The sequence below is a fragment of the Paralichthys olivaceus genome, chromosome 3 (genome assembly GCF_024713975.1).
Source record: "Paralichthys olivaceus isolate ysfri-2021 chromosome 3, ASM2471397v2, whole genome shotgun sequence".
NCBI lineage: Eukaryota > Metazoa > Chordata > Actinopteri > Pleuronectiformes > Paralichthyidae > Paralichthys > Paralichthys olivaceus.
The window spans coordinates 26,167,344-26,194,065 of NC_091095.1; the positions used below are offsets into that span (position 1 = coordinate 26,167,344).

The following is a 26,722-nucleotide window of genomic DNA, read 5'->3' on the forward strand; positions in this document are numbered from 1 at the left end:
AATGGTCAATGCAAAGCACCTCATGAATATTAAATTCTATTGCTGCCCAATGGATCTCCACGGAGATTCATGACAGAGTCACAGCATCAAGCGATGAGAAGATGAAGTGAAACTTCCTGACACTGACATCAAGGTGTTTGTTAGTGAGATGGAGGTGAAGAGAGGTCTAATAGGACAGCAGTGATGTCACTAATAAATAAATACACTAATGCTGCTGTATATAATACAGTGAGAGAGAGTGAGAACGATAGAGAGAACAGAGCCTGAAATAAAATAAAAAGATCTAATTCAAAGGTGGAGGCAAAAAAGAATCACTTCACACTGTCAGACTGTGAGGGAACTTGGTATATCGCCTGTTAGTATTTTAATAATCCAAAACTGAGGGATTATTAAATTCAGAGACAGCTGTGATGTCCCCAATATGTAGAATTTAACAGAATTATTATTATATTCTTGTGTTTGTACTGGGATGGTTCAGTTCCCTCGGTCGATCTAATCTAATCACACATCAGTGGATCCTAACCTTCACTCTGGGATATTATTTGGAAAGTTTGAAAGTGAATAGTTTTTCTCTATTTTTGAGAGTGATCTCCAGTGCGCTCTGTGCGCCTGATGGCACAGTCACATTCACTGCAGCGATTTCACACACAATGGTCCTTAATGATACATGCACAGTGTAAACCTTCATATTTTTAGCTGAATTATTATAACCAGCACTTCTCCAGGATCAGGACAGCAAACACCATCACTGATCACAAGTTATTATTATGTCATGATCCGACATCATCGATTAATAACCAAATACATGTGATCATAAATTTGTGTGTGAGGGACAGAGACGAGCAGACACACACAAACATGCAGATTATGAACTTAATTGCTGCAGAAGAAGAGACGCCCCGTTTATCCAGGAACATAAATATGAATTCAGCAGGATTTTTATTTAGATCAGTTCTACGTGTGAGTGATTAGGAAATATCAGAGGAGCAGAGTCTGATGTTGACCTGTGCAGTGTAATGCGCCGATTCAAATCATGATGTAATAAATAATTTTTTTCTATATAACCCAGCCCTACCTACAGATAGTGACTTTAATTATTTTTTTCAGTTTGATCATCATTTCTATCAGTAATAAATGAATTGTATTCACATATTTAAAAACCTGACAAGAAACATGACAGATTGTGACTAAACAGTAGTTTAGTCACATTGTAAACATGTCCTGCTTTAACTTTAAAACCGTATTTACATTAGTTGTTTACCATACAACTGTCTTGTGCAGACAGAGATTATTAGCATCAAATCAGGAGAGTTGACTAACTGCTTCACCTCCAATTTAAGTGGTTTATAATCATTTGATTACATTGTTGGTTTGTTTACAACCTTTCAAATTCTGTCCTGTGTTTCTTTTGCCAAACTTTGTTGTAGAAATGCCAGTGTTCCAAGGTCTCAGCAATCGCATTGGTGAGTACAAAATTAGCATGTGTGATGTTCCACTTCAAAATAAGACCCAATATGCAACAAAGCATAATTTTGGAGTAAATTATGCTTTGTTGCTTTTCTTTAGTAAAAATGCCCAGAACACTTATATGTCAGATGTATATTGAAATGTATTATTTAAAATGTTCTGACAATAGTCAGATGGGATTGTACCTTGAACTGATGTGCAGTGTTGCTGTCAGTGTACTTGGGAACATGCAGGAAAATGAGGAGGTTCTGCCTGAGGTAGTGAGCCACAGCTGTCATCCAAGGAAAACAGTACTCAGGGAGGCTGAAGTTCATCACCTCAGTGGCTGGAGATCCTGATGGCTGGATGAACTGTGCAGAAAAAATACGAGGAAGGCTTTTATCTAAAGCAGTTTCAAGTGGTATGAGTGCATACAAATGGGTATAAACCACTAACTCTGGTAATACAATATCCAAAAAATAGAACTAATCCCAAAACACAAAGAAACACTGCATTTGAAAAATTTAAAAATGCTTTCATCACAAGAGAGAAAAAGACCAAGAGCACTTTACCTCCACATCAGCTGGTGTCAGTTTGCAGTTCCTGACAAGCATGACAGTGATAATGTCCAAGGTGGTCTCATCCAAGCGCTTCCGCAGAACCTTGACCAGCTCATCTGTGATCTCTGGACCTGATCAAAAAGTGAAAAAAGGGGAAAAGAAAATCCTTGTATCACTTTCCTGCTGCAAAGTTCACACGGAAGAATGTGATTACATATAGTGATCAAAAGGTGTCTGTATAGTTCAAATTAAGTACTACTTGGACTGTTCCAGTGGCAGAAAAAGGAACAGCCAGTCCAACTAGCCAGGTCTGCGCAAAGGTTTAAAATGAGTATGGAATCTAGTCGTAGGATTTAGCAAATTTTTATTTTAAGTCACTGGAATGTCGACATTTGGCCAGTACATTACAGTACTTTATGGCCTTATCAGCAACTTTTCCATAGCATTCTACATGTCAGTGCATGAGAACAAACACTATGAACTCAAATGATTGGAAATGTATTTACCATCAAATAGGGGCACTGTTGCGGAATTTTGATCTTCACACATCACTGTATATGCCACTATTATTACGTATAGAGACATTCACATGTAACTGAGACGCCCCACACAGAGAGGCACCAACTTCAACTCTCACCAACCTCAACTCATTTGCGTATTACACCAGTATCCAATAGGATGCAAACACCTTCATGTAACATAGAGAGTGACAGTAATTCTAGCTATTCATGGATGTGCTTTTAGAATGGGTGATGCAAGTAGAGGAAGATATATGGGGATGCTCTGGGAGACATCTTCAGACTTGACAATTGCTCATATTACTCTGTTAGTGTTTTGTTTATTGTTCCACCTTCTGGTCTCCTTGATGGTTCAAGTCTACATTAAACTCTTCTGCATAAGACATCAGCAGCTGTCTGAGCTCTCCTTTCACCAGCGTCCAGGAAACTTCCAGGCACCACGTAGTTTTTTAGTTCTATGAAAAGTATTGCACTTGAGACCAAGATATTACATAGTATTACTGCACTAACTCAGAGAAGAGTGTCATGTGAATGAGAAGCCTTGAACTTAAATGTGGTGAGCAGTTATTTGACAGAGTTCAGTTGTTCGATGGCAACGTTTTCAGAAGTCTGGAAGAGCAGGCCTTGATGGACCTGTAGTACATTCCAGAGGTCAGGAGGGTGAAAAGGTGGTGGCGTGGTTGGGATGGGTCCTTGATGATGTTTATTAAAAAGACAAATTGTGTTATTAAATGTGTCAATGGTTACACAATAAATATTGGAAATTTCAGGTTCCCCTCCAGCGATGCTCTTGTTGTCACAACTGAGTACAGATTAATTAATTTAATTTGACAACAGAGAGTCTGTTTGACAAGTCATTGCTGAGTGTGCTCAAATAGTGATATTGAACATACACCCGTGATGTCACTTTAAGGACTCTAACTTGTATCCAGCAGTTAAACTTGTGAAATTAAAAATATTAATTCATTGTGGAAATATAAAGAGGGAGAAAAAATAAGTGTCATTCTCAGACTCTAATGTGCTAATTATTATTATTTTGTTCAACAAAAACAGTGAGCAGAGACAGATTCTTGAAAAAAACCTGCCAGCAAGCAGGTGACCCAAATGAAAAGTATTTGAGAAAACCCCATCCACTGAGACACACCATTTAGCTCTGGGAAAAAGTAAGTTCACCACAGTTTTTCCTCTAAAGTCAAGATATAACTTAGCTCTCTTATGAAAAACTCAAGATGAAAAATTTGAAAAAATATTTTTTATGAAAAAAATAGAGATGCAATAAACACAAGTTCAAATTACAGTGATTGTAAGGATCCCAATGAATCAAGTTTTTGAGAAACGACTTGCATAATCCCAGCCTGTCCAAGACGGGTGAATATTTCCAGTACAACAGTGCCATCAAGACATCCACCTGAGGTACAGCATCCTACAGCAGCAAACCTTGACACACAGCGCCACTCACATGGGGCACCTGTTACTATTACAACTACTGTAATGTACCCTTCTGCTTTCAAATCTCACCAAAAGCCTAGAGATCAGGTAAACTTTCCACAGAATGCTGCTGCAACTGTTTCAACTGGAACAAACAAAAGCTCATCCATCTAACTACAGAAATGTTTATCTGTCTGACTGTCTGTATGAGGAACGCATAGCATATGCCGAGAAATGTTCATCATATCAGCTTCACACTTGGCATATGTATTGGCAATTGCCCAAGGAAGTGTAATGTCAAATCTGGTGTGATTTGGAGAAGTGATACGTCAATTATCAATACTACTGACAAGCTACTGGCAACAACATTCATAGAATAATTTCCTCTTTTTCTAAGATTGTGTCAATTGCTTAATAGCCCTCTGAAATAGCTGAAATGCAGTGTATGTAAAAAAATAACTCTAGTTAAGTAAATTAATCTAACTTATACATCAACCACAAACATGGAACTGTAACAAAGCAATTCAGATCAATTTTATAAAAAACACAGATTATAAAATCTGTTCAAAAAAACTGATCATGGACACACAATTGCTTTACTGCAGATAAACCAGAAAGGATGAAGATTGTATATACATTGAGTAAAAATATCTGCACAAACGTCAAGCATGAAACAATTTTAAAAAATTAAAAGTATAGAAGTTGTCGATCATGTCATTAGCACGTTGATGACAATGGACAAGTTCAAACTTCTGTGTAGTGAGTCAAGCTTCACTGAACTTAAAATAAACAGATGAACAATTTTTTGTGTAGCAGCAGTGGAGTGGCTTCAGGGCTCCCCAGAATGAATCCTGCATAATTACTGTAGGTCACTTTTACAGTTACAAGAAAGCTGCAACCAGCATTATCAAAAGGCCCATTCAAAACAGGCATATTTAGGACAGGGACTGCACTAAAATACTACTACTCTAACTACTTTAACTTCAAAATCTATTCACTTGCCTCCCAGTTAGTCTTAGATCCAGCCTCGTTGCTTTTAAAAACCTTGGTATTTGGGATTTGTTATTACTACCCCACAAGCATTTTATCATTAAAACCATTGGCTTCATTTTAACATTTTAATCCTTATCAGTTCTTACCTGCATTTCCCACCCCATGCACCAGCAGCAGAATGTGCTTGTCTACTTGGCCAACTGGCCGAGATCCCTCCGCAGAAGACCTGGATCCCTGAGAAGAGAGAAACAACACGTGAACAATTTGGAGTGATCAATAGGAAAGGGCTATATAAATGCATTCCGTTCACCATCTGCTTCATATTTAATCGGGACCACATGTATTACACACATCCTTGTGTAACCCACAAATGTGATCATACATTCAAGCCAGTGAATACCAAAATCATTCTCCTGTCCTAATTCTCACCCCATCTAAAACTGTTTTCATTTGTATCAAGTGCCTGCCTAACGTGAAGTCACCCATTGGTTTGTGAACTCCCTTTTTGAAGACAACAGTTTTACGATTTGATCAACGCCATCTTGATTGTTTGGAGCCAGGCTGAGGCGGACGTTACCATATTTGATGAATGTGTTTTGGAATTTTTAAATTTATCACAGGCCTTTTACATTTTGGTTTTAATCAAATCAATCATTGATAAGTAAGATATGAGTTATACTTTGCTTATGTGTCTTATGACAACATCATTTTATGAAAACATTAATTCACCAAAGTGTCCTGTTTGATTTATAAGGGGTAAAAATGTTATCTGTAGTCAACGGAGGTTAAGTAAACACTTAATAATGTTTATTTAATACATACTTTTAAAGTGTTAACAGCAGTAAACATTTGTTATAGAAGTCACAATTAATCCAGGTGAACTTCAGGTTGTACAGTTCCAGCTGTTTACAATGGACACTGGAACACTAACTAGCATGCTAACAGTCCTCTTCTCCGGTCAGAACACATGAGGACCTCCCACCTCTGGAGCTATGGGTCCTACTACTGCGCATGTTTGACCATGAGGGAGGCAGGAGAGCCCGGGGGGACCACCGCATCCATGTGGAGATTCCCGGGCTGGATTCAAGCCCCTGACCTGACACTTTGACTCAACCCCCCCCCCCCCCCCCCCCTTAATTTCCTTTTGTTCCTCTATATTACTTGTTCTTTCTCTATCACCCCAACCGGTCCTGGAAGAGGCCGTCCACACCAAGCCCAGTTCTGCCGGAGGTTTCTTCCACTTGGGAGTTTTTCCTCCCCACTGTTGCTCATGCTTGCTCAGTGTGGAACAAGTTGGATAGAATCATAGTAAATGTGAGAGAAGTGAGTGGACACGATGTAAGTAAAGCTACTCTTTTCCTCCGGTGATTTTCTCTATCGTCTGATATGTCGCCACTGGTTCCTATCAATCACCTGGGAGTCTCTGCGTCAATCTAACAGACACTAAATCTATGGCTTTTTAAACTCTAATATCTAATTAATTAAGATATTATTTTTAGGTGGACCACCAAATCTCTGATAAGAAGGTAAATATCTAGCGAATGAGACCATCACTCATGGTAATTTTTTTGTTTTTTGGAGAAACTTGCCTTTTTCTGAATGGCAGTCTATGAAACCAGAGATTGTTTGGAGCCAGCTGAGCCAGGATCTTTTAAGCACTTCCGCATAGGCCTCTTCTTTTTGAGCCTGAAGCTCTGTCCATCTTTTATATACATGTCATATACACAGTCTATGATTTGTAGTGATCATAAATCAAGTCTTCCTAGCTTATTATTTTAAGTCTCTTACTATTGATTTTATTGTCAACCAACCTTCCCTTGTCAGTATTAGGTATTACCAAAATAAGCTGTAGTTTTCAGTCACAATGGGTTAATAATGTATTTATTCACTTACTGGGAAGTCCTCAGAAAACAAGGGCTCTTGACTCCTAAAAAGCCCAAAGGAGTGGGTCGTGTGGAGGTTTCCATCCATGTCAGAGTACTTTCCTGTTAGCGACGTTTCACAAAGTCTAGAGATAACACAACAAAGCAGAATAGAACTAGGTCTAAATTAATTACAGCATTAGTACTTGGTTATTACTTAACAAAAACTAACAGTGTTATAACTCTGCATAAAAGACTGGTGATATCTAACAAACTAAAAGTAGGAGGATGCAAATAAAAAAATTGTGTCATGTTAAATCAAACAACATGGTCAAATTGTGACACAGTTGCTACCCATTCATTTTCTTAAGAATGTATGACCTATGTACAGAAATGGCTGATTTAAATGTCTAGGGCAACACAGACAACAGATAGCTGCTATGTGTTGTTGCTGCAGCAAGCTCAATTGCCATTCAACTGACAGTTCCAGTAGACAGAAAAATCTCTATACTGCTTGGTTACAGATGGTCTGCGTAGCAATAAACCCAAAGGACACCTCAAATAAAATTGTTAATGTGAGTAAGAAAAAATAAAAATCTAGTGTAGAAAACAGTCTGAGTAAGGTCCTATTCAGACCTGGTATTAACATCTGTCCTGAGAGATCCTGTCACGAATGGAGAGAATTCAATTAATGTGTTCACATTTGCCATTAAAATGTGCTCACCACTTGTGATTGGATCTTTCAGGACAGATGTTGATACCAGGTCTGAACGAGTTCTCTGGCTTACCTAAGGTAGAAGACTGATTTGGTTGAACGCTCCTGGTAGACAAACATGTTCTTCCTGTTGACCACACAGAAAGAATTCAACACAGACCGTAGAGCCTGGATTGCTGTGGCAGGAAGACAAAAAACATATCAAGAGGTTTAATGTTTGCAAAATAAGTCTATAGTAAGAACGGAGTCATCTCTATTATAGAGCAATGGTCAAAATTCTATCCTTAAAAAGACAAACTGAGAAATGGTTTATTAGTGTAAATATGAGAACATGAGAAAATACTGCTTGCACATATTAACTTTGAAATGTAAACACAATTACACATTCAGATTGCAGGCACACTCCAAAATGCTATCCACTAACTTGCAAAAGGGCATGATATTGGTAACTGAGCTCTAACTGACTTATGGGAGGTTTTAGGTGTTAAACCTCTGTGGATGTCTGGGAGTTCAAAACCTCCCATTAGTCATTTCGAACTGAATAAGCCTCTGGGATGAGAGGTGAAACATCTCTAAGGAACACAAGCAGCTCCAGGTGCTTATGTACACTTGTACATCTACTGAAAAAACTGAAATATATGTTTGAATAAAAAAAGAGATCCATCTTAGAACTACCACTCACCCCTGGACACCCCCATATTAGGCCCCATCTTGAGACGTGGATGAATGTGAATGATTGTGCTCCACACCACATCACAGGCAAAATGTCCTGGGATGAACTGCATGGTGGCTGCCAAGTAGTCTCTGGCCTGGAAGCTCTCCTCTGTGTTGTAATCTATGTAGTCAAAAAAGAAAGAAAGCATGGAAGCATAAGAGTACATAAATGTTCCCTGACAGAGTAGCAATTATGAGATTGTTTTCCTTTCATGAGAGAGAAATCTGAAAAACCTGACAGATAAAAGCAAAACTATGTATTCTCCTCTGCCTCACCATCAGAAGTGTTGAGCTTCTGTCTGTAGAGAGACTCATTCTTCCAGATGTCTTCCTCACTTTCAGCAACCAGCAGAGAGTTACACACATGGCTGTCGTGAAGGTCCTGCAGCAGCATACGCTACACAGCAGCATACACACAACAAAGAGTAAGCAGCGGGCACAGGAAACATTGTACAAGATACTACCCATTCAGGTTTAGGACTGTGATCATATGCATTTACATCACAACGTTATAAGTCTCCACTCTCTGTGAAGATACTCAAACACCTAAAAATTCAAGGTTACAGATGAAATGACAGCTCATTAGGGAGGAAAATCCTATGTGTCTAGAGCAGTGGTTACCAACCTTTTCAAGCCTTAGATCACTTTTTAATTTCAAATGTAAGCCGAGATCTACCACCCTGATATATTCCAAAAAACTCACTTAGGAGGGTCATATTTATTATCGATCACGAATGACGGGTTGGCGACCACTGATCTACAGGAAAGATTATTACAGTTCAGCAACTGCTGAAACCACAACTAACATGTCTAAACCGTCTCTCTGATTTTGTCAAAATGTCTGATTTTCTACCAAAAAAAAATTAAGAAAATTTGTGATGCAGGCAGTTGAGTGCTGCAGTGGCCACCTGATTGACTATTCTGCAGATATCACCAATCTTCCTGACCACCACTTGATGCAATTGTAGGGATTCGGGCAGATCCTGCTCTTCCTCTTTTTTGTCCAATTCGTCAGCACTGACCTCTTTTCCTTCTGTGAAGCATCTGGAAAGACAAATCCTATGAAATTAATTGGATCCAATCACAGCCATCATCAAGCACCAGCAAGTGAATATAAGTCCTAGAAATAGTGCTGAATGTCTGACTTGGACATTATTATTACCTATTTACTTCATAATTTTTGATACTAGGAGAAAACTTTCCCCCTTTGAGTAAATTATATCACAATCTTAAAGGCAAATTGATGATGAAAGTTAACTATAGTAGCTAAACATTTCCGGGAAACATGATGAAATTTTTTTTACAAAAGCAAAAATGGGCCAAACTAGTTAGAAATTACACCCTAAGGTGAGCCACAGACTACAGACTGGTTACTGAGCAAGAATCAACAGTGCTGAGGTACTGTATGTCTGACCTGGAATGGGAGTAGACCTTAACTCTGTCCTGGTGAAGCTTAACAATCAGCCAGAAGTCTGGCATCAGTGGTGACTGAAACTCCTGTTCATCCAGGGTGGGGCTCTCACACTCAGAGTCACTGCTTCCGCCATCATAACCTTCAAACACACACAAAGACCACATAATGAAAACTTCACTCAAATTATTTTCATCTTGATATTGAAAACATTTCAAATGTCACAGTAGGCATATGATACACTAATGTATTCCTCATTACGATATCAATCAATGAAATTATATTTGTATAGCCCACATTGGACAAATACATTGACAAAATGGGATCTGCCCAAATGTTAGATCTCATGGGCAGAGCTGTAAGGACTAGGGTCTTTCCTTCCTTTTATGATCTGTGTATGACACCTTCCAGTAACCATCACACCTGCACTCATGTCCTGAGAGAGGACTGAAACTGTAAAATCTGCAGTTAAAAGGGGACACTGGCATATATACTGAGTGCAAAACAGGACGATACAGGTGGTGCCACCATTAAGTGCTCTTGTTTCTCGCTGAGACACTTGAGCAGGATAAGTGCAAGTAGAGGCCAGTCAGCACCAGATGGAAGCAGGCCATCACCTTCAGTAAAGAGGGGGTCAGACATTTCTCAACCAAAAGACCAGAGCTCAACCTTCTGTGAACTGCCAAGTCCTAGGAGATGAGGATCGACGTAGGTAATGTGCTGCATTTGCCAGAGACGTGGTGCACACAACCCTCCACCTGGACATTGTATTGCCTGCCGTGATTGCCTGTGTTTTACTTTGCAGTGATTTAAAACTAAATGAGCCTTATCTCATGCAGATTTAACAGTACCATAACACCAGTCCAGCTTCCAGGCTGGTTCAGAACACATGAGGAGCCATTCAAATGACACTTTATACTGAGATACTGTTATACAAACAGGAGTAGATCTAATATATTTATCCACTATTAGATTCGATCATTTGTCTAAAATTCAAAGTTTTTTCTTCCTGCCCAGCATTTAACTGCATTATAATGCTGTGTACTAGCTACATTGAAAACTGTCTTTTATGATTTGTACTTAAAATATCTGAACCTTAACTTTAGGATTACATATATTGTATTAGATCATTTGCTTTTAGCCTGATCAGTAGTTTGGTGCTGTACATGGCTTTAAGACCCCCCCAAATCTGGCAAGAAACTCAGATAAAGCAGTTGTTCTTTTGTTTATTTATATTTATTATTTATCACACAATCATGGGAATTGTGACTATATCATGACTATATTTTAGGTGATTTAACATCTTTCCATTTTTTGAAATTGCATTATTCACAAGATAGTAAGGGCATTTATCAGAACGAGACTGAACTCACTGTGGATCTGTGAGCCAGTAGCTGCATGGTGCTCAAGCTGAGCTGCTCATTTCAAGTTGTAAAACAGTTGAATGACTTTGGATTTAAATTGGTATGAACTAAAGAAATAATGATACATTCCTACAGCTTGATTCCATGACAGCCATCTTAAGTGCTCTTACAAAGAGAGATTGGTCAGAGTAACTATGAGTTGTAACGGCATCTGTCTAACAATTTAGTGAAGATGAGTGACAAAATTTGACAAACTTGTCACAACTACCTCATTCTTCAAAAATGATCATTCATCACTAACCTTTGTCCAGCACTTACCTTGCATGTCTGAGTCCAAACTGCCCTGACTGGAGACGACACTCTGGACTCGACTCGGCCTGAGTTTGCTGCAGCCTGAGGAAAGACAGTTTAACATTTCTGTCAGATTTTCTGTCAGTAGGATCACAAGCTGAAAAAGAGCAGACACATATACACAGCCTCTGAGTCTTGCTCCTACCTGTCACAAATAGATAACCAGCTCATTTAAAAATGTCTACTGAATCTTAAAATGTTCAGTACCCAAAGAGCAGCAAATCCTATTTTGTATTTTGTTGCTTCACGAATGACTTTAAAATTTAAATGACAATGAATCATTCATCAAGTCAATGAAAAGATCATCTACACACTCAGATCTGAACTCATTTTAAAATTTGATTTTGATATTCAGTCCAGTACCATGCTTAAAGGTACAGTGTTTAGAATTTTGTGATATCTAGTGTTGAAATTGCATGTTGCAGCTGACCTGCTCACCTCACCCTTTCCGTCCAAACATGAAAAAGAACCCGTGGCAGCCTTCAGTTGTCATAAAAACTCAAAAGGTGTTTAGTTTGTCCAGTCTGGACTATTGTAAAAAAAAAACATGGCGGCCTCCGTAGAGAGGACCCCCTGGATGTATATTAAGTATTTAAATATAAAGGGCCTTTTCTAAGGTAAAGAAAACTACAATTCATACAATTTAGATGAAACAAACCCCTTCAGCTAAATCTTACACACTGGTCTGATACCAGGTTAGCAGTGACATTTTTTCTGTATTTAGACAAATTATCAAAATTGTTGTTGATCAATTTGTCTTTGCTCAACTCTACAATTAATTGACTCAAGTTATCATTTCAACTAATAATCAAAGTCGCTACTAAAGTTGCTACAGGCATTAGAACACTTATTTCCCTTGTAGCAAAACATTACGTGTCAGAGTTATTATGGTTAGACATAACCACAAAGTAAGTAAAGGAATGAATTTTGATGCTGTGACAAATCTACGGCCATAGCAATAACTGACATACAGCCCATTTAAATACCTCAGGAAATATAATACAAATGTGGGTTTTTAACAAAAGTGCATAGTTCTAAGATGCACCTGTTTAGACTTACTGTGAGAGGCTGGCTGCATGGACTCAGCCAGGCTGACACTTGATGGCATCTTGGCAGGTGAGGTCTGCTCTGTACAGTTATAGGCTTGGAGCTGGGGGGCACTGGGCGGCCCTCGGCCTCGCACAATATAAACTGAGCTCTGATAAGCAGGATGATCTTCTTCAACGTTCGAGGTTCTGATTAGCTCACAAGCCTCAGCAGTTGTGTCACTGGGAGTTTCAGTAGCAACACTGACAGTTTTCTTGACTTCACTCTGCAGTGGGATAGAGGTCCAGAGAAAATAAATATTAACAAAGGACATTAAGGGGTAGGGCAGTCATCTTCTCAACAGCAGGTCAGCAGTTTCATTCCAGTGTTCCCCATTCCACGTCTAAGTGTCTTTTGACAAGATACTGAACCCCAAGTTACCCCTTTTCATAGAGAAAGTGCTGCTGTTTGAGTGGTCATCTGGACAAGAAAAGCACTATACAGATATAGACCATTTACCATAAGGTTTTTTCAACTACATACAAGGATCAGTGGCTGCTGGGGATAAAATTAATTGGGTGGGAGGTCCAACAAACTGAAGCCACAACACAACATACAATATGCCAATCCTGTAGCCTTCATCGAACTGCTGAGCAATGCTAAGCCTGCTGAAAAAATGTAGCCTCATTGTATTGTCTAAATATCTGTGGCAACTTTCATGCAGTTTGTATTTTTCAGAGAAATGTTGAGGTCTCTGTGGCAAGGGACGTTGCCCCTGGGGTTTCCCAACAACAGCCAGAGACAAACGATTCACTTTTCAGCATATTTATTTTGGGCACGAACATAATTTCAAATAATTAAACAAAAGTTTAAGCTGTTTTCACTGATCATTGTGGCAGCTCAGGTCTGTTATGTCCAGTCTCTTCAGTCTCTTTCTCTCATGAAGTTTCTCCTCCTGTGGCAGGGAGAGTTAATTGGCCAACTAACCTCAGCTGTGCTAATCAACTCTCCCTGGTTCACCTTGAGGTTCTCTGGCGATCTACCTCGGCAGTCTTGCACCCCCCATCGTTGTCAACGGTACCTCCACAGTACCTCAGTGCCGCCACTTTGAAACAGCAAACAGTGGAAGCAAAATAAGGCATTACTTACACCACAGCCAACTCATGTTTCTCAAAACAAGAGCTGGAGAAGCCTTGGGTGTATGCTCATCCTCATCACTTGCTGGGGGCTAAATTTGTAAATCTGGTCGGTTCGGACCAAGCCCAGTTTTTTTCTTTGAGTGAATGCCTTGTGAAAGGGTGTTTTTGTAAAGAAATACTGAATTTGCTGCGGCAGGAGTAAGTCAGTGACAGCAGATGTATCTAAGGCGGCATTGAGTGTAAAAAACATAAATCAATATCTATTTGCCGTAAATAAAAGTGGGAGGGTCTGGGGTGCAGAGAGCTGCAGCAACTTATTAAAGTTCAACCCTGCTCCTTCTGTTTGCAGTATGAAGTGTCCATTAGCAAGATAATGAACCACAAAATGTGTGAATGGTGTGTGATAAAAAAATGTGTAACAAATTGTAGCATAATGTGGATGTGACTTGTACTGATTGAGGGTTAAGGGCAGAGGATTTCACACCTTGTTAAAGCCCTATAAGACAAATTGTGATTTGTGAATATGGGCTATAGAAATAAAATTTGATTGATTGATACTGTAAAGCCCTTTGAGTGGTCAATAACACTAGAAAATCGCTATAAACAGTCCATTTAACATTTACCCCTTGAATGACTTGCAACTTTAAAGTTCAGAAGATAATCGAGACATGATCACACAGCAAAGATAATATATGTCTTAAGTTAGGCAGGTGTTTCATCTCACAAAATTGATAAAATTAACTCAATTGATCAAGCTGAGATATCTCAGAATCCGACTGATTTAGCTCAGGGGTCAACTAGATTTTTCACATCATATGTTGCATTCAATGCATCAGTAATCAGAAGCTTACTTTTACAAAAATAGTTTCCAAAGACAAACAGTTTTCTATTTTAACAAAAAGAGTAAGAGGTGAATAAATGTGTTGCTAGCATGTAGCAAATCTAGTGACACAGGTCCAAAAGCAGCACACTGCAAGGTTCACAGGTTAGAAAACAGGGTAAGTCAGAAGGAAATGTCTCAGTAAGTCAGAATCAGGCAGAGACATTTGGAAACAGTTACCAGTAGCTAGTGGAAATGCTTTGCTGATGTCAGTTTGCTTAAAGGAGATCTTTTAACCAAAAGTAGTAAAGACAGATATCACTGTTAAAAATAACATATCTGACCTCTCCGTCTGACTCTGCTGCCTGAGCCTCTGCTTCACTCCCCAGCATCATGTCCTCCACCTTTGCTCCAGCACTATGTGGTGGGGGGTCTGTAGTTCTCTCTGAGAGACTCTTGGTAGCATGGATCCTTTGTGGGTGCAGTCTGCTCAGGGACATGTAGTAGAAGTTGTCCTGTTGTCCATTCAGGACATAGCCAGAGAATGACATTCTATGGAACTCCTGCAGAATCAGACGTTATCCAATCACACATCGCAATTTAGCATCTTCTGTATGTATTGAAGCACTGATACAGTCCTCTGTGCGCTAATACAAGCACTAAACTGTTACTCGGGGTCAAAATATGTTCTATCAGCACGAAAGAAATGTCACACTCGCCACTCAATGACATTGAACACCTTTTGATTTTTCACAGGGAAAGTCTACCAGGAATGGAAGGGTGCAATGGTGTTTTCCACAACTATTTAATACAAGTAGTTTGAATGGTTCAAAGGGTGCCTTTGAAGAAGAATTATAATTATAGGAAGAATTATATTTGGACATTTGAGTTTTTATGTACACCATACATTATGCAATATGAATTGTGACTGATTAAGCTGTAATTTAAAATAAATATAAAATTATATTTCTTGCTGTATCAAAACCAAATTTCAGTTTTGTGTATTGTTTCTCTCTGTCTGTGTGCTTCTGTGTGCTTCTGTGTGTGTGTGTGTGTGTATGCATGTCCTTGCCTCTTTGAATTTTTCCAGGGACTGCTCAGGCCCAAAGACAAACTGAAGTGGGACATCTTCACAGTGACAGTGTTGTCGGCCACTGGACCGCATAACATGTTGTGATACTTTCTGTAGCGTGGCCGAGCTGATGAACCGTTTGTGACGTAGAGCAGAAACAATCTCATCCTCCAATAGCCAATGGATCTAAACAGATGCACAGCAAAATCAAGATAAGATCATCATGTGTGTATACTGAAAGCAAAAGTATGGATGGCACACTTTTCCAATATCCACAAGACAAAAAGCACAAGGCATTCTAGTAGCTCCTAAAGGCTGTAATAGACAATATTCACACAAAGTGTTTTTTTAATATTCTTAGAGCCTTACTAACTGATGGGCTATGCATGTAAAGTTTGCCCCTTGGTCATTGACCAAAAACTATGAATTACTGCACTGCAATTGTCAAATGGCTTTACATCCAAGTCTATCCCAACTCATAATATAGTGTATGTAGCTTGTTGCTCATCTTTGAGTAGATGTTTGTGCCAAATTAAAAGAAACTCCCTCAAGCTGTTCCTGAGATGTTCTGTTCATAAGTGACAGAAAAACAAGTCAGTCTCTCTCTCTCAGTCAGCTGATTGAAATATCCATGTTAAGAAGAGCAGCTGCCAATATCCATCAAGTTGGCTGAAAACCCTGACTTCCTGAATATTCATTGGAGAATTGGAGGATTATTGACTTGAGATTAGTGAAAGAGGATAAAACAAGGGTAAGCTAACCCATGAGCTAAAACCCAAGGATCCCATTTATGATCAACATACTGCCAGTGTGGTAGAATAATGATGCTATACCCTTCACCCACATTCAAATTTCCCTTGATACACGCATACACTTGGCCCAGCACTCACACACAACACTCTTTCATCCAATTGACTTTGATTTTGGCCGTTCAGTGTGTAGAATTTAGTGATATCTAGAGGTAAGGTTGCATGTTGCAGCTGAATACTCCTCACCTCACCTTCCCAACATGACAGAGAACCTGTGGTGAAATTCAGTTGTCATGAAAACTCAAAAGGTTTTAGTTTGTCCAGTTTGGATGACAGTAAAAAACATGGCAGCCTCCACAGAGAGGAAGTTTTTAGATATAGAAGAGAAGAGCCCATTCTATGGTAAAGAAAACAACAATTCATACAATTTAGATGAAACACACCAGCAAAAACATCACTAGGATTATTTTATATTTAATTTCTGCCAAAAATCATTTTCACCTGAATCTTATACACTGGACCTTTAAGGCTTATCGGCATTAACTACGCTGCCTAAGGAAAGGTTTAAATGAAAAAGTATTTGGTGTTGTGCATTATAACTATTTGTGCATCATATGTGGTGTTTCTTAATTTTTGCATATTTTCAGATGAATTGTGGAAAGTTGTTATATTGAATATTAGCATTAGTGTACTGAATTGAAACTTAAAATGAAACTTAAATTTACTTCTTAATCTATCATAATAATCAATAACAAAGTTCTGAAGGTCCATAACTGTTTATCCCATTAGGTAACATAATTTGCACACATGGGGCCTGATCCACTAAGATACCAAATAAAAAGTCGTAAATTGCGTGTGCATTATAGCAGATTGCACGTTTGGTTGGTGGGCGTTTTGTAGGTGATCTTCTAAAAATAACTGCATAAATGAGAACAGATACAAACATGGTAGAGGCAGTAGTATTTAAATGAGTGTTTTGCCTGCATTAATGGTTTCCACCATGGAGCATTACGCCAGGGACACACTGGAAGCAGAAGCGCTTCAATGTGCCAAGAAATGCTGTCTGCCCCCTTTCCGTGCCCATGTTAATCTATTGGACTGTTCACATCAGTAGCCAAGCGCCCTGAAGCACAGTGGACGCCTCCTGTTCTATTTTTTCCGGCTTAACGCGAGCGAATCGGGCCAGAAAACACACTGAAAATCGATTTTAAATGATATCAGTGATATATTATAAAGTATATGATATTAATGATCAAATATGCATCGGATACTTTTGATTTTCCTTCTCTTCTCCTGAAGTTTCAGGCTTGCATAGGAAAGTCACTTGTGAAGACCATCATCATTTACCCCCAAACCCTTATATACTTCTAGCAGAAGAAGCAGGCTGACTGGCACAGAGAAATGCGCTTCTGGTGTGAACAGCCAGGCGGCTGCTCGTATGAGAATTGACGCTCCGCAGCACTTCGTGCAATTTGTTCTTGGGCTAATAAGAGCAGTGTGACTGCAAGCGCAAAGAAAAATGTAATGTCATGGAATTGGAGGTTTAAGAGGCAAACAGACATGAGCTACAGCAAAGGAATTTTCCTATTATTGTAACGTACACATAACAGTACAATTACATGCCATTGTTTTGCTAGTAATGTCGCCTTCTCCTCTACAGGTGCACTTCTATGGCATGAGCGCTCAAGCACAATATTATGCCATTGTAGCGCACACCAGGCAGCTGGTCTGTGCTGTTTCTGGTCTCACAATGGCAGGCAGTGGAGAGGTCTCTCAATACAAGCACTCCCACAACAGAGCAGCTGGGGGATGGAGAGGGAGGAGAGCACACCAGAAGAGAGGAACGCACTGGAGACAAGCGCCAAATTAAATTATTTGCATCTACCCTACCAATATTTTGCACACTTGGGTAGAAAAAGTCCTGATATCGCATATTCCTTAAGGCAATAGACTAAGTGGACAACGTGTGTTATTCTACACGCGATCCTCAGTGTTAACCATTAGTAGATCAGCTTGTATGTTTTTTTGTGGGTGTTTTTACACATTTTGACACACACAAACCTTTAGTAGCTGAACAACCCTCACCTCACCTTCTCCTTCCAAACATGAAAAAGAAACTGTGGTAACCTTCAGTCGTCATAAAAACTCAAAAGTTGTTTAGTTTGTCCAGTCTGGACTTATGTAAAAAACATGGTGGCCTCCATAAAGAGGACCCCCCTCCATCTAGATATAACAATAGCAGGAGGCAGTAGCGCAGTCCATAGCGACTTGGCTTGGGAACCGGTTCAAGTCCAGCATGGACGGAAGTTGGAGAGGTGCTAGTTCACCTCCTGGGCACTATACTGTACTGTACTCTAAAATATTTACGGATGGTCACCAGTATGGAAAAGATTTATCTTGGCAGAGGGTTTTCAAGGGGATGTGTTTTTGGTCATTTTGGTTAAAGGGATGGCACCCCCGTTTTTTTATTTTCAAATCACCTACTGGGTAAAGCTCATATGTGAAGATGTCCACTGCTGATTTTATATTAATTATTACTGTGTTACTTATTTTATAGCTCACACTAATAGTGAGACTCACCTGATCCACTGTGGCCAGAATTGCTAACTTGTGAGCACCTGGGAGTTTGGATAAGGGATCACCAGAGACCCTGTTGGTATAAAAACAGAAACCTCTGTTAATTGACAAAATCAAACTCAATTTGCAAATTAGAGAAAGTACCGCTTGGTATTGTCCTGAAGAACAAACTCACCCATCAATACCAGCCCCCCTGAGACTGTCCAACACTGCCATCAGCTCCTCATCAGAGCGGTAAGAGGAGGGCTGTCCTGGTGAACGATTGAGGGATACACTGCTTTCTGAGGTGTACCTGCACACAAAGAAGAGAGCTGACATGATGTATGCTGAGGAAGACATTTATAGAGCTGAGCTATATTGTAATTCTTTTTAATAACTGAAGACGTTTAGGACCAGGGAGTGCACCTGTTACTGTGCATGATGAGATATTACACAGTAACAGTAACAAGTTCCTGCTTATTCTGACATTTAGTTTACTATAGCAAAATGCAAACCTGATAATTGCCGACATTTCTGATTGAAAAATGAATTAAACAATGAATTATTAAAGTAGTTCGACAATTACTTTCTTAATATCATTTTTAAAAAAATCTTTTTCACTGATTGAGGCAACAGACCAGGATCCATGGCAGCATGCTAATAAATGCACTAAGGAAGACTGTATAAGAAATGCATTCAACACAATTTGTCAGCCTTCAGTGATGTACACAATGCATTTTATAGAACTTGCTCACCTGCAAATATAACTACAAAGAGGAACTCACACAGTGCAATGTGATTAAGAATCCGGATTAACCATTTATTAACTGGGTTAAAATCATACATAAAGATGGACATAGTGTCTGTGATGATACCTGGTCACCTCATATCATGCAATTCCAACGGGGAGATTCTGATTCACACAACCCCTGCCCCTTTCTGCAACTCAGCTCCATGATGTCATGTGATTTCATTTCCATGATAAAAGTAAGGGTTATTATTTAGTGTTATTACAATTAACAAGATGAGGATATCCACTGGATAAGTATTTATTTTCCCTTATTAACATTATTATTGTTGTTGCTATATTATTATCATTGTTATTGTTTTATATATATATATATATATATAATTTATTTATTTTTGTTTAGAAAATGGATACAGACAACAACACAGAATAATCCACATTAACAAACAGAGATCAAACAAATTGTGTCAGAACACCTTTTACAATCCTCTTTTGTGTGTGACTGACCTGTTGTGATGGAAATCAGCCATAACATCCATCTCCAGAGGTAATGTCAGGACAAAAATATCTAACGTGACCGAGAGCTCATTCAAATCCACAGACTGTAAATCCACAGCATTCTCGAGGCAAGAAATAATCTCACCTGCAACCACACAACTGGACTCAGCAATACAATAAAAGTGTCTCAGTGGCCAAAATTCAACTTTTTAACAAAACAATCATCCATTCATAGAGAAGGAACCCAGATATCTTAACCAGACCTCTCATAGTCATTTTATGATTGGTATAATATAAATAGTGAAGAGAAAACCAAGGCTGTACTCACCAAGGCAGGTAGGCAGTGTCTGTATGGGCATAGAGCCATGGCAGCTTTTCATATTAACGGAACATGTGATATGAAGAAACAGTGGTGGTATGTCCAGCTGTGGCCCCTCAGGCTGCAGCAGGTAGTCTCCCTCCAGGATGCTGAAGGAGTCCTGGTCCTGATTGACAGTGTTCGAGTCTGACAGGGACCGATCTTCACTCTCTCCACAGGAGCTTGTTCCTGAATGCAGCTCATACTCCACCACCAAATCTGCGTCACTCTCTGTGGCAAAGCCTGGTATATTTTCTACACACACAATAAACAGGTCATTACCATATCAATACAACACAAGCAGATTTTGAAGTTTTGAAACATCAAAATTAAAACAAATCAAACGTAGAAATAAAGTGAAGCACAAAAAATTGGACCTAGGTAGTGGGAGTGACCTTTCTCTCTGCCCCTTTTGATGGCAAAATGAAAACCAATCAATTGTCTAATCTCAGCTGTAGGAGCTATCACCTTGTGAAAATCAGCAACAATGCTGTGCTCTGCTGGGCAACACTGAAACACAATAAGCCTATTCACTTTGTAATCTGTTTATTGATTATATCTTAATGTAGCATTAAAATAAGACCATCCAGCTATTACAACAGTCATTTTAATATGACACAGTAAATACATCAATAAACATAACAGTGTAAAAGAATCAACAAGAAGTTATTGAGTGTGTCTTGTACTGTTTTTTCCACATGGTTTTAGCAAAATTTTACAAAACAGAATTTGCGAATTAACATTCAGCATCTCAACTTTAGAAGAACTATTTGCAGCAGTGTTGCTATCTCAAACAACTTCATTGAGAATAGGGCCAGCAAAGGGAAACAGTCTATCAAACATATTAAGGATGCTACAATGCAGTGATGTTTTACTGAATACCATTCAAACCTATTTCCTCCCTGGATCTTCTGTTCATACAAGAAGACTGTTCTTTAAAAAAACTTGTAAGTAACTTTTAACTGTGATGTATTGTTTCTGGTAAATACCTGACAGTGCTTTCCAATGACTACAAATGATTGATTATACTCATATGCCAAATGTTAGAGATTATTAATATCTGTTGGTTGTTGTTGATCATTTTTTAAAGTGGAGAGAAGCTTTAAGTGCTTATTCCCAAGATGTATAATTTTATTAGGCATTGATCGAAATGTATTTCTTGAGTGACAAAGCAACTAGTAGCAGCACAGGGAATTAAATGGACAAGTCACATACCACATTTTCTGTTCAGGACAAGTAGGATGAACAAACAAAACATATCTGAGATAAATTACAAGAAAGTTTCAGTCTAGGCAAATAAATTGGCTTAAAGCATCACCGTCAAAGCAAATTCTAATAATACTACAGGCTTGTCTCCACTTACCTTTAGATGCGGTGATGATACACAAGCCAGTAGAAGATTTAACACAATTGCGAGAATAAAAGCAGGATTAAATGTAACACCTATTTTCTGACACATGCTTTATCATTACCAGGTGAGAATCATTTGCATAATTTTCAACCAGGTGAAAACATTATGATTCAAATCTATAGATCAATGCAATTCAAATCAGAGTAGTCCAGTGCACCAAAGTTAGTCGTTAAATTGAACAATAATTTGTCCATTATTCGGAATGCATTCCTTTTTATCACATTGACAGTCACCATGATGCAGTTAGCCTTGACACTTAAAGGTTCAGTGTGCATGTCTATATCTAATTACATTCATCTGGACCATCCTGCTTCTTTCACAGAGGTAATACAATCTTAAAACAGGAAGATTTAACACTGGCATTGTCTGTAGTTAAATGTATTTAGTTATTGCTCTGTGAAGCATTCATTGTAAGTGTGCATCAACATTTAAACTGCCTTTGTTTTACAGTGAATTAAACAATATAGTTGACAGATGTCCTGAGCTGCAATTGATGTGGTGGAATCATATGGTAATCTCACACATTATCTTGCATTTAAAGTCTTGAAATTATATTGTTTGTGATCTGTGTATTAGAAGACCATATGTTATTGGCAAAGAACTATTATGAAACTATTTGGAACTGCCAAAAGTACAAACAGATTTTTCTTACCATTAAGAACAAGTCACATAAACCATGCAGTTATTTCCTGGGCAAATGCCTTATATAATATATTTAATCAGATAAAATTTCACAATGATAAAATTAAATAAAAATGATAGAATGAAAATATAAAAGCAGATCCTCACCGTCCTCTGTAGCCAGCTCAGCTTCTGAAGTCATCTCCTCACCTGTTGTTCTCTCTATCTCATCATCCACTGAGTCCTCCTGAGAAGACAATTTATCCAGTCAAATTCAACAGCAACATTCATGTGGGGAAATTAGAGTGGTTTGTCTTTCCATGCCAGAGCTGACAGATGTGATTTTGATAAATTTTCCTATAATTCTCATACATGTTCATCACGATTTTTGATTGGTTCAAGATTAACACAATACAATGTTGTTTTGTTGTTTTATTTAACTTTTTTCTCCAGTCAATGTAAATACAAAATTATGTGTTTCTATACAATATCTGAATTTTTTTCATCATCAGCAACCAAAAGAAACCAAAGCAAATTCAGTCTGCTCAACATAAAACCAAATTGGAAAGTGCAAATGCAATGTGTCAACTCACCTCTTTCTTTGATGAAGGCGGGCAGTAGAAGAAGTAGTGCGGATTGGATGGCACAGTTTTGAAATACTGAGACACAATCTCCATGAATTTATCCTGTCAAATGATTTATTTCACATTTTAATATATGTTTAACATTGTAATTTGAAATAATTAACCTACTAGTAACTGAGTCTACAACTAAAATGATATGAATTTAAGAGTGGAGTGGAGACTGCAGAAAATACCTGTATTATTTTGTGCAGATCTGGGTGCACTTCACACCTGGGATGTGTCTGAAGCAGTGTCAGCGGGAATTCTGAGATCTTTGTTGTCCTGGGTTCATGCATTATCAGTGGAGATATGGGACCAGACAACTTGCTGACAGATTCAGCTCCACTGGCAACCACCATTTCAAGATTCCTGCAAAGTTTTACAGTTATTGTGAGGGTTTTGTGTTAATTTAATTAGTTACTTTTTTCACCAAAAACCCAAAACAATCTACAAATACCGCACTGCTGCTGTATGCCTTCGTCACGCAGTGCAGTTTCCATCTACGCAAGTTTTGGTTCCAGATTCATATAAGGTCACTGTGACCTTTACCCTGAACCCTTTACCCTGTGTTTTATCTTTTTCGTTGTTGTGTCTCCTCTCCCCTCCATATGTGTGTTCATCCAAATGGCTCAGTATAGGCGCGACCAGGATCAGCTCACAACCACACCTGCAGCTCATTCTGTCAGTACCAGCAGTATATCCACGCTGGTCTTCCTCCCAGTCATCCCCAGATCATTTTCCTCACTACAGGGGTAGTCTCTCGTTCTCTGTATTGTGTATTCAGAGTAATTCCCTGTGTCATTAGTTCCTTTTTTCTCACTATGTTATCTGCTTGTGCCTCCAGGATTCACTTTCCGGTTCTCCTGCCTTCCCCCCTCGCTGATACGATTGTCCAAGCATATCATACGCTGTCCACTTCCTCATCTCATCCTCAAACCGTCGGACTATAAAACCCTTAAGTTTGAAGAACTGTTTGGTGGTCAGGGGTTTGCTCTGCTCTGGGGTCGCAGAAAATTGTAACAATGAGTTTTTCGTGATCCAATCTCGAGTGGACAGCTCTAAGTACAGGTGTGAACGCACTCATATCACATATAGAACTGATCGGTCCAGACCACGTTCGGAGGAAGAGTGAACGCAAATTCTTCCTGAACCACAAATGAAGGACCTCCTACTGAGCTGAAGTCCTTGGACCCATTGCAGTTCCACCATGATTCAAACACAATTTTTTTGTGATCTGCAAACTGCAGCTGCACGAGATTCATTCTGACTCATCTTTCTAGCTCTCTTTTGCTAGCTCGTGCCGACACAGACACACACATAAGACACACTTGTGTACTCAGAATGGGTGAAAACAACATAACTTGGTCTTCATGAACAGAAATGATGTACAACTTTGTTTGTATAGATGGGGGTGGTGAGATCCAATCTGAGATCAGTAGAAAGTGCCTCACCAGCATCTGTAGAATGTTTCATTGCCATTACAGATGAGTCCCAATACTAATAATAAACATATTATTGATGCAGCCCTTTTCAAAACAAAGTAACAAAGTGCTTTATATGAATAAACAAAGATTAGGACATTACAGGACTAAGGACAATCATTCAAGCAATTAAAACAATACAGAGAATAAAATTAAAGAAATCATAACAGTACCAACAGATAAGAAACAAAGAAGAATAAAAGGAGATATGTTTTAAAAAGTGTTTTAAAGGATGTCACTTGTTCTGCAAGTCTCAGCTTCTCGGGCAGTGTGTTCCAGAGCTTAGGGGCCCTGACAGCAAAAGCCTGATCACCTTAAGTCCAGAGTCAGGACTTAGGAACAGCCAGCAAAGCCCGGACTGGGGATCTGAGGCTGTGTTCTAGCTCACCGGGTAGCAGCAAATCCGCAATGTACCAGGGAGCTGAGCTATCAAGTGTTTTAAAGGTAATTCATTAAATCCTACAATCAATTCTAAAACTGATTGGTAACCAGTGAAATTAGGCTAAAATGGGGTAGATATGATCTTTTCTTCTGGTGTTTCTTTAAATGCAAGCAGCTGCATTTTGTTCTAGCTGAGGGCGATGTTTTGGCTTAACCCTCAATACAATGATTTACAATAATCTAAACCAGATGAAAAAAAAGCATGGATGGCCTTCTCAAGATCAGGCTGAGAGAAAAAAGAATGGATATTTAAAATTATTTCAGCTGATAAAAACATGACTGCACAACATAGTGATTTGTTTGTCAAATGTGACGTCACTGTCAAATATCACACCCAGATATCAGGCAGCAGTTATGATATTTGATGACAGGGTCCCAGATGATTTTGTTGAATAGGGATGGATTTCAGGAAGGTAATTATTTCTGATTTGTTTTCATTTAGCTGTAAAGAGTGTTTGGCCATCCAGCACATTATTTCAGAAGATGGTTAAAATTGCCTACTTAGCTGGTTTTTAATGGGACGTAAATAAGTGTCATCTGCATAGCAGTGATAGTGGATTTTGTGTTTCTTAATGATATGTCCCAGTGGTAGCATGTATAAACTATAACAATCAAGGGCCGAGGACAGAGCCTTGGCGGACACCCCACGTCAGAGGGGCCACTGAAGAGGAGGCATTAAGTTTTATATATAGGATTTAAAGTCTAGCCCAATGTCTCTAATGCCAACCCACTTTCCAAGGTGATCCAATAGGATAGAGTGATCCACCGTGTCAAATGCTGAACTTAAATTTTAAAAAATTAAATCAAACAATCAAAATCATTATCTGTAATGAAAAGGTCATTAATTACTTTCAAGAGTGCAGTGTCAGTGCTATAACGTGCACGGAAATCAGATTGAAATTCCTGCCTTCTGCCTTCCTGAAACAGCCTTCTCTACAACTATATATACAAATATTAAAAAAAACCCTGCTGGGATTTCCCGCTGGACTCACTGACGCAGTGCATCAGTGGGTCCAGAGTGGAGGGAGACAACCCTGAGGAAGCGCGATGGGTCTGTCGGTTGCTACAAAGGGCCTGTGGAGTAAGTACAATGTGCTGCACATGATGGATGGGGTGCTGCAGCATGCATGGAAGGAGCCAGCCACCAGGGAAGAGAGGTGGCAAGTGGTGGTGCCCAAAGTCCTCAGAGAAGTCGTAATGGGGGCATGTCATGGGGGCACCAGCTCAGGACACTTTGGCAGCACTAAAACCATCAGAAGGCTTGGAAAGCCACCAGATGGTGCTGAGGACCCTCCGGGACCAGAGTACGCCCGGAAGCTGCAGGATCGAATGGAGGCGGCACATGCATATGCCCGAGAACAACTAGAGAAGGCTGGTATGAGGCAAAAGAGAAATCATGATATGCAGAGTAAGGGGCGGGACATCCAGCCTGGTGAGTTGGTTTGGGTATACACACCCAAACGGAAGAAGGGACGTTGCCCGAAGTTAGAAAGTCGTTGGGACGGGCCATGTAGGGACCTTGAGCGAGTGGGGGAGGTCGTTTCCAGAGTGCGAGTTCCTCCTAGAGACAGGAGAGTTGCCCTACACCGGGACAGGTTGGCACCATACAGGGGGAGGGCTGTTCCTTTGTTCAGAGCCCACCCCACCAGCCAGCTCAGGATGTTCACTGGGGCCAAGTTCCCCGAACCCCATCCCTGTTACCTCTGTCCAGTTGCCGCTGACGCCTGGAGATGGGTGTGAGTTGGGCCCGAGCAGGCCAAAGAGGCTGAGGCAAAGACCGCCAAGGTTTAGGGATTTTTTTTAATGACCCCTCGTGG

At 39.4% G+C, this 26,722-nt stretch overlaps 1 protein-coding gene across 8 annotated transcripts in view; it reads right to left on the minus strand.

Annotated features, from left to right (window-relative positions):
* Positions 1 to 26,722, minus strand: part of szt2 (SZT2 subunit of KICSTOR complex) — a 110,546-nt gene that overhangs the window by 45,345 nt on the left and 38,479 nt on the right. For all 8 annotated transcript variants that reach the window (XM_069522641.1, XM_069522643.1, XM_069522640.1 and 5 more), the window contains exons 29-48: positions 23,178 to 23,352; positions 22,954 to 23,046; positions 22,529 to 22,607; positions 20,299 to 20,583; positions 19,980 to 20,115; positions 18,921 to 19,037; positions 18,749 to 18,818; positions 15,420 to 15,605; positions 14,692 to 14,910; positions 12,422 to 12,674; positions 11,330 to 11,404; positions 9,651 to 9,789; positions 9,145 to 9,280; positions 8,513 to 8,633; positions 8,205 to 8,357; positions 7,596 to 7,698; positions 6,839 to 6,953; positions 5,092 to 5,179; positions 2,019 to 2,137; positions 1,653 to 1,817 (exon numbers count right to left, since the gene is read on the minus strand). In XM_069522641.1, the coding sequence (XP_069378742.1) occupies positions 1,653 to 1,817; positions 2,019 to 2,137; positions 5,092 to 5,179; positions 6,839 to 6,953; positions 7,596 to 7,698; positions 8,205 to 8,357; positions 8,513 to 8,633; positions 9,145 to 9,280; positions 9,651 to 9,789; positions 11,330 to 11,404; positions 12,422 to 12,674; positions 14,692 to 14,910; positions 15,420 to 15,605; positions 18,749 to 18,818; positions 18,921 to 19,037; positions 19,980 to 20,115; positions 20,299 to 20,583; positions 22,529 to 22,607; positions 22,954 to 23,046; positions 23,178 to 23,352 (2,827 nt within the window). The remainder of the gene's footprint in view (positions 1 to 1,652; positions 1,818 to 2,018; positions 2,138 to 5,091; positions 5,180 to 6,838; positions 6,954 to 7,595; positions 7,699 to 8,204; positions 8,358 to 8,512; positions 8,634 to 9,144; positions 9,281 to 9,650; positions 9,790 to 11,329; positions 11,405 to 12,421; positions 12,675 to 14,691; positions 14,911 to 15,419; positions 15,606 to 18,748; positions 18,819 to 18,920; positions 19,038 to 19,979; positions 20,116 to 20,298; positions 20,584 to 22,528; positions 22,608 to 22,953; positions 23,047 to 23,177; positions 23,353 to 26,722) is intronic.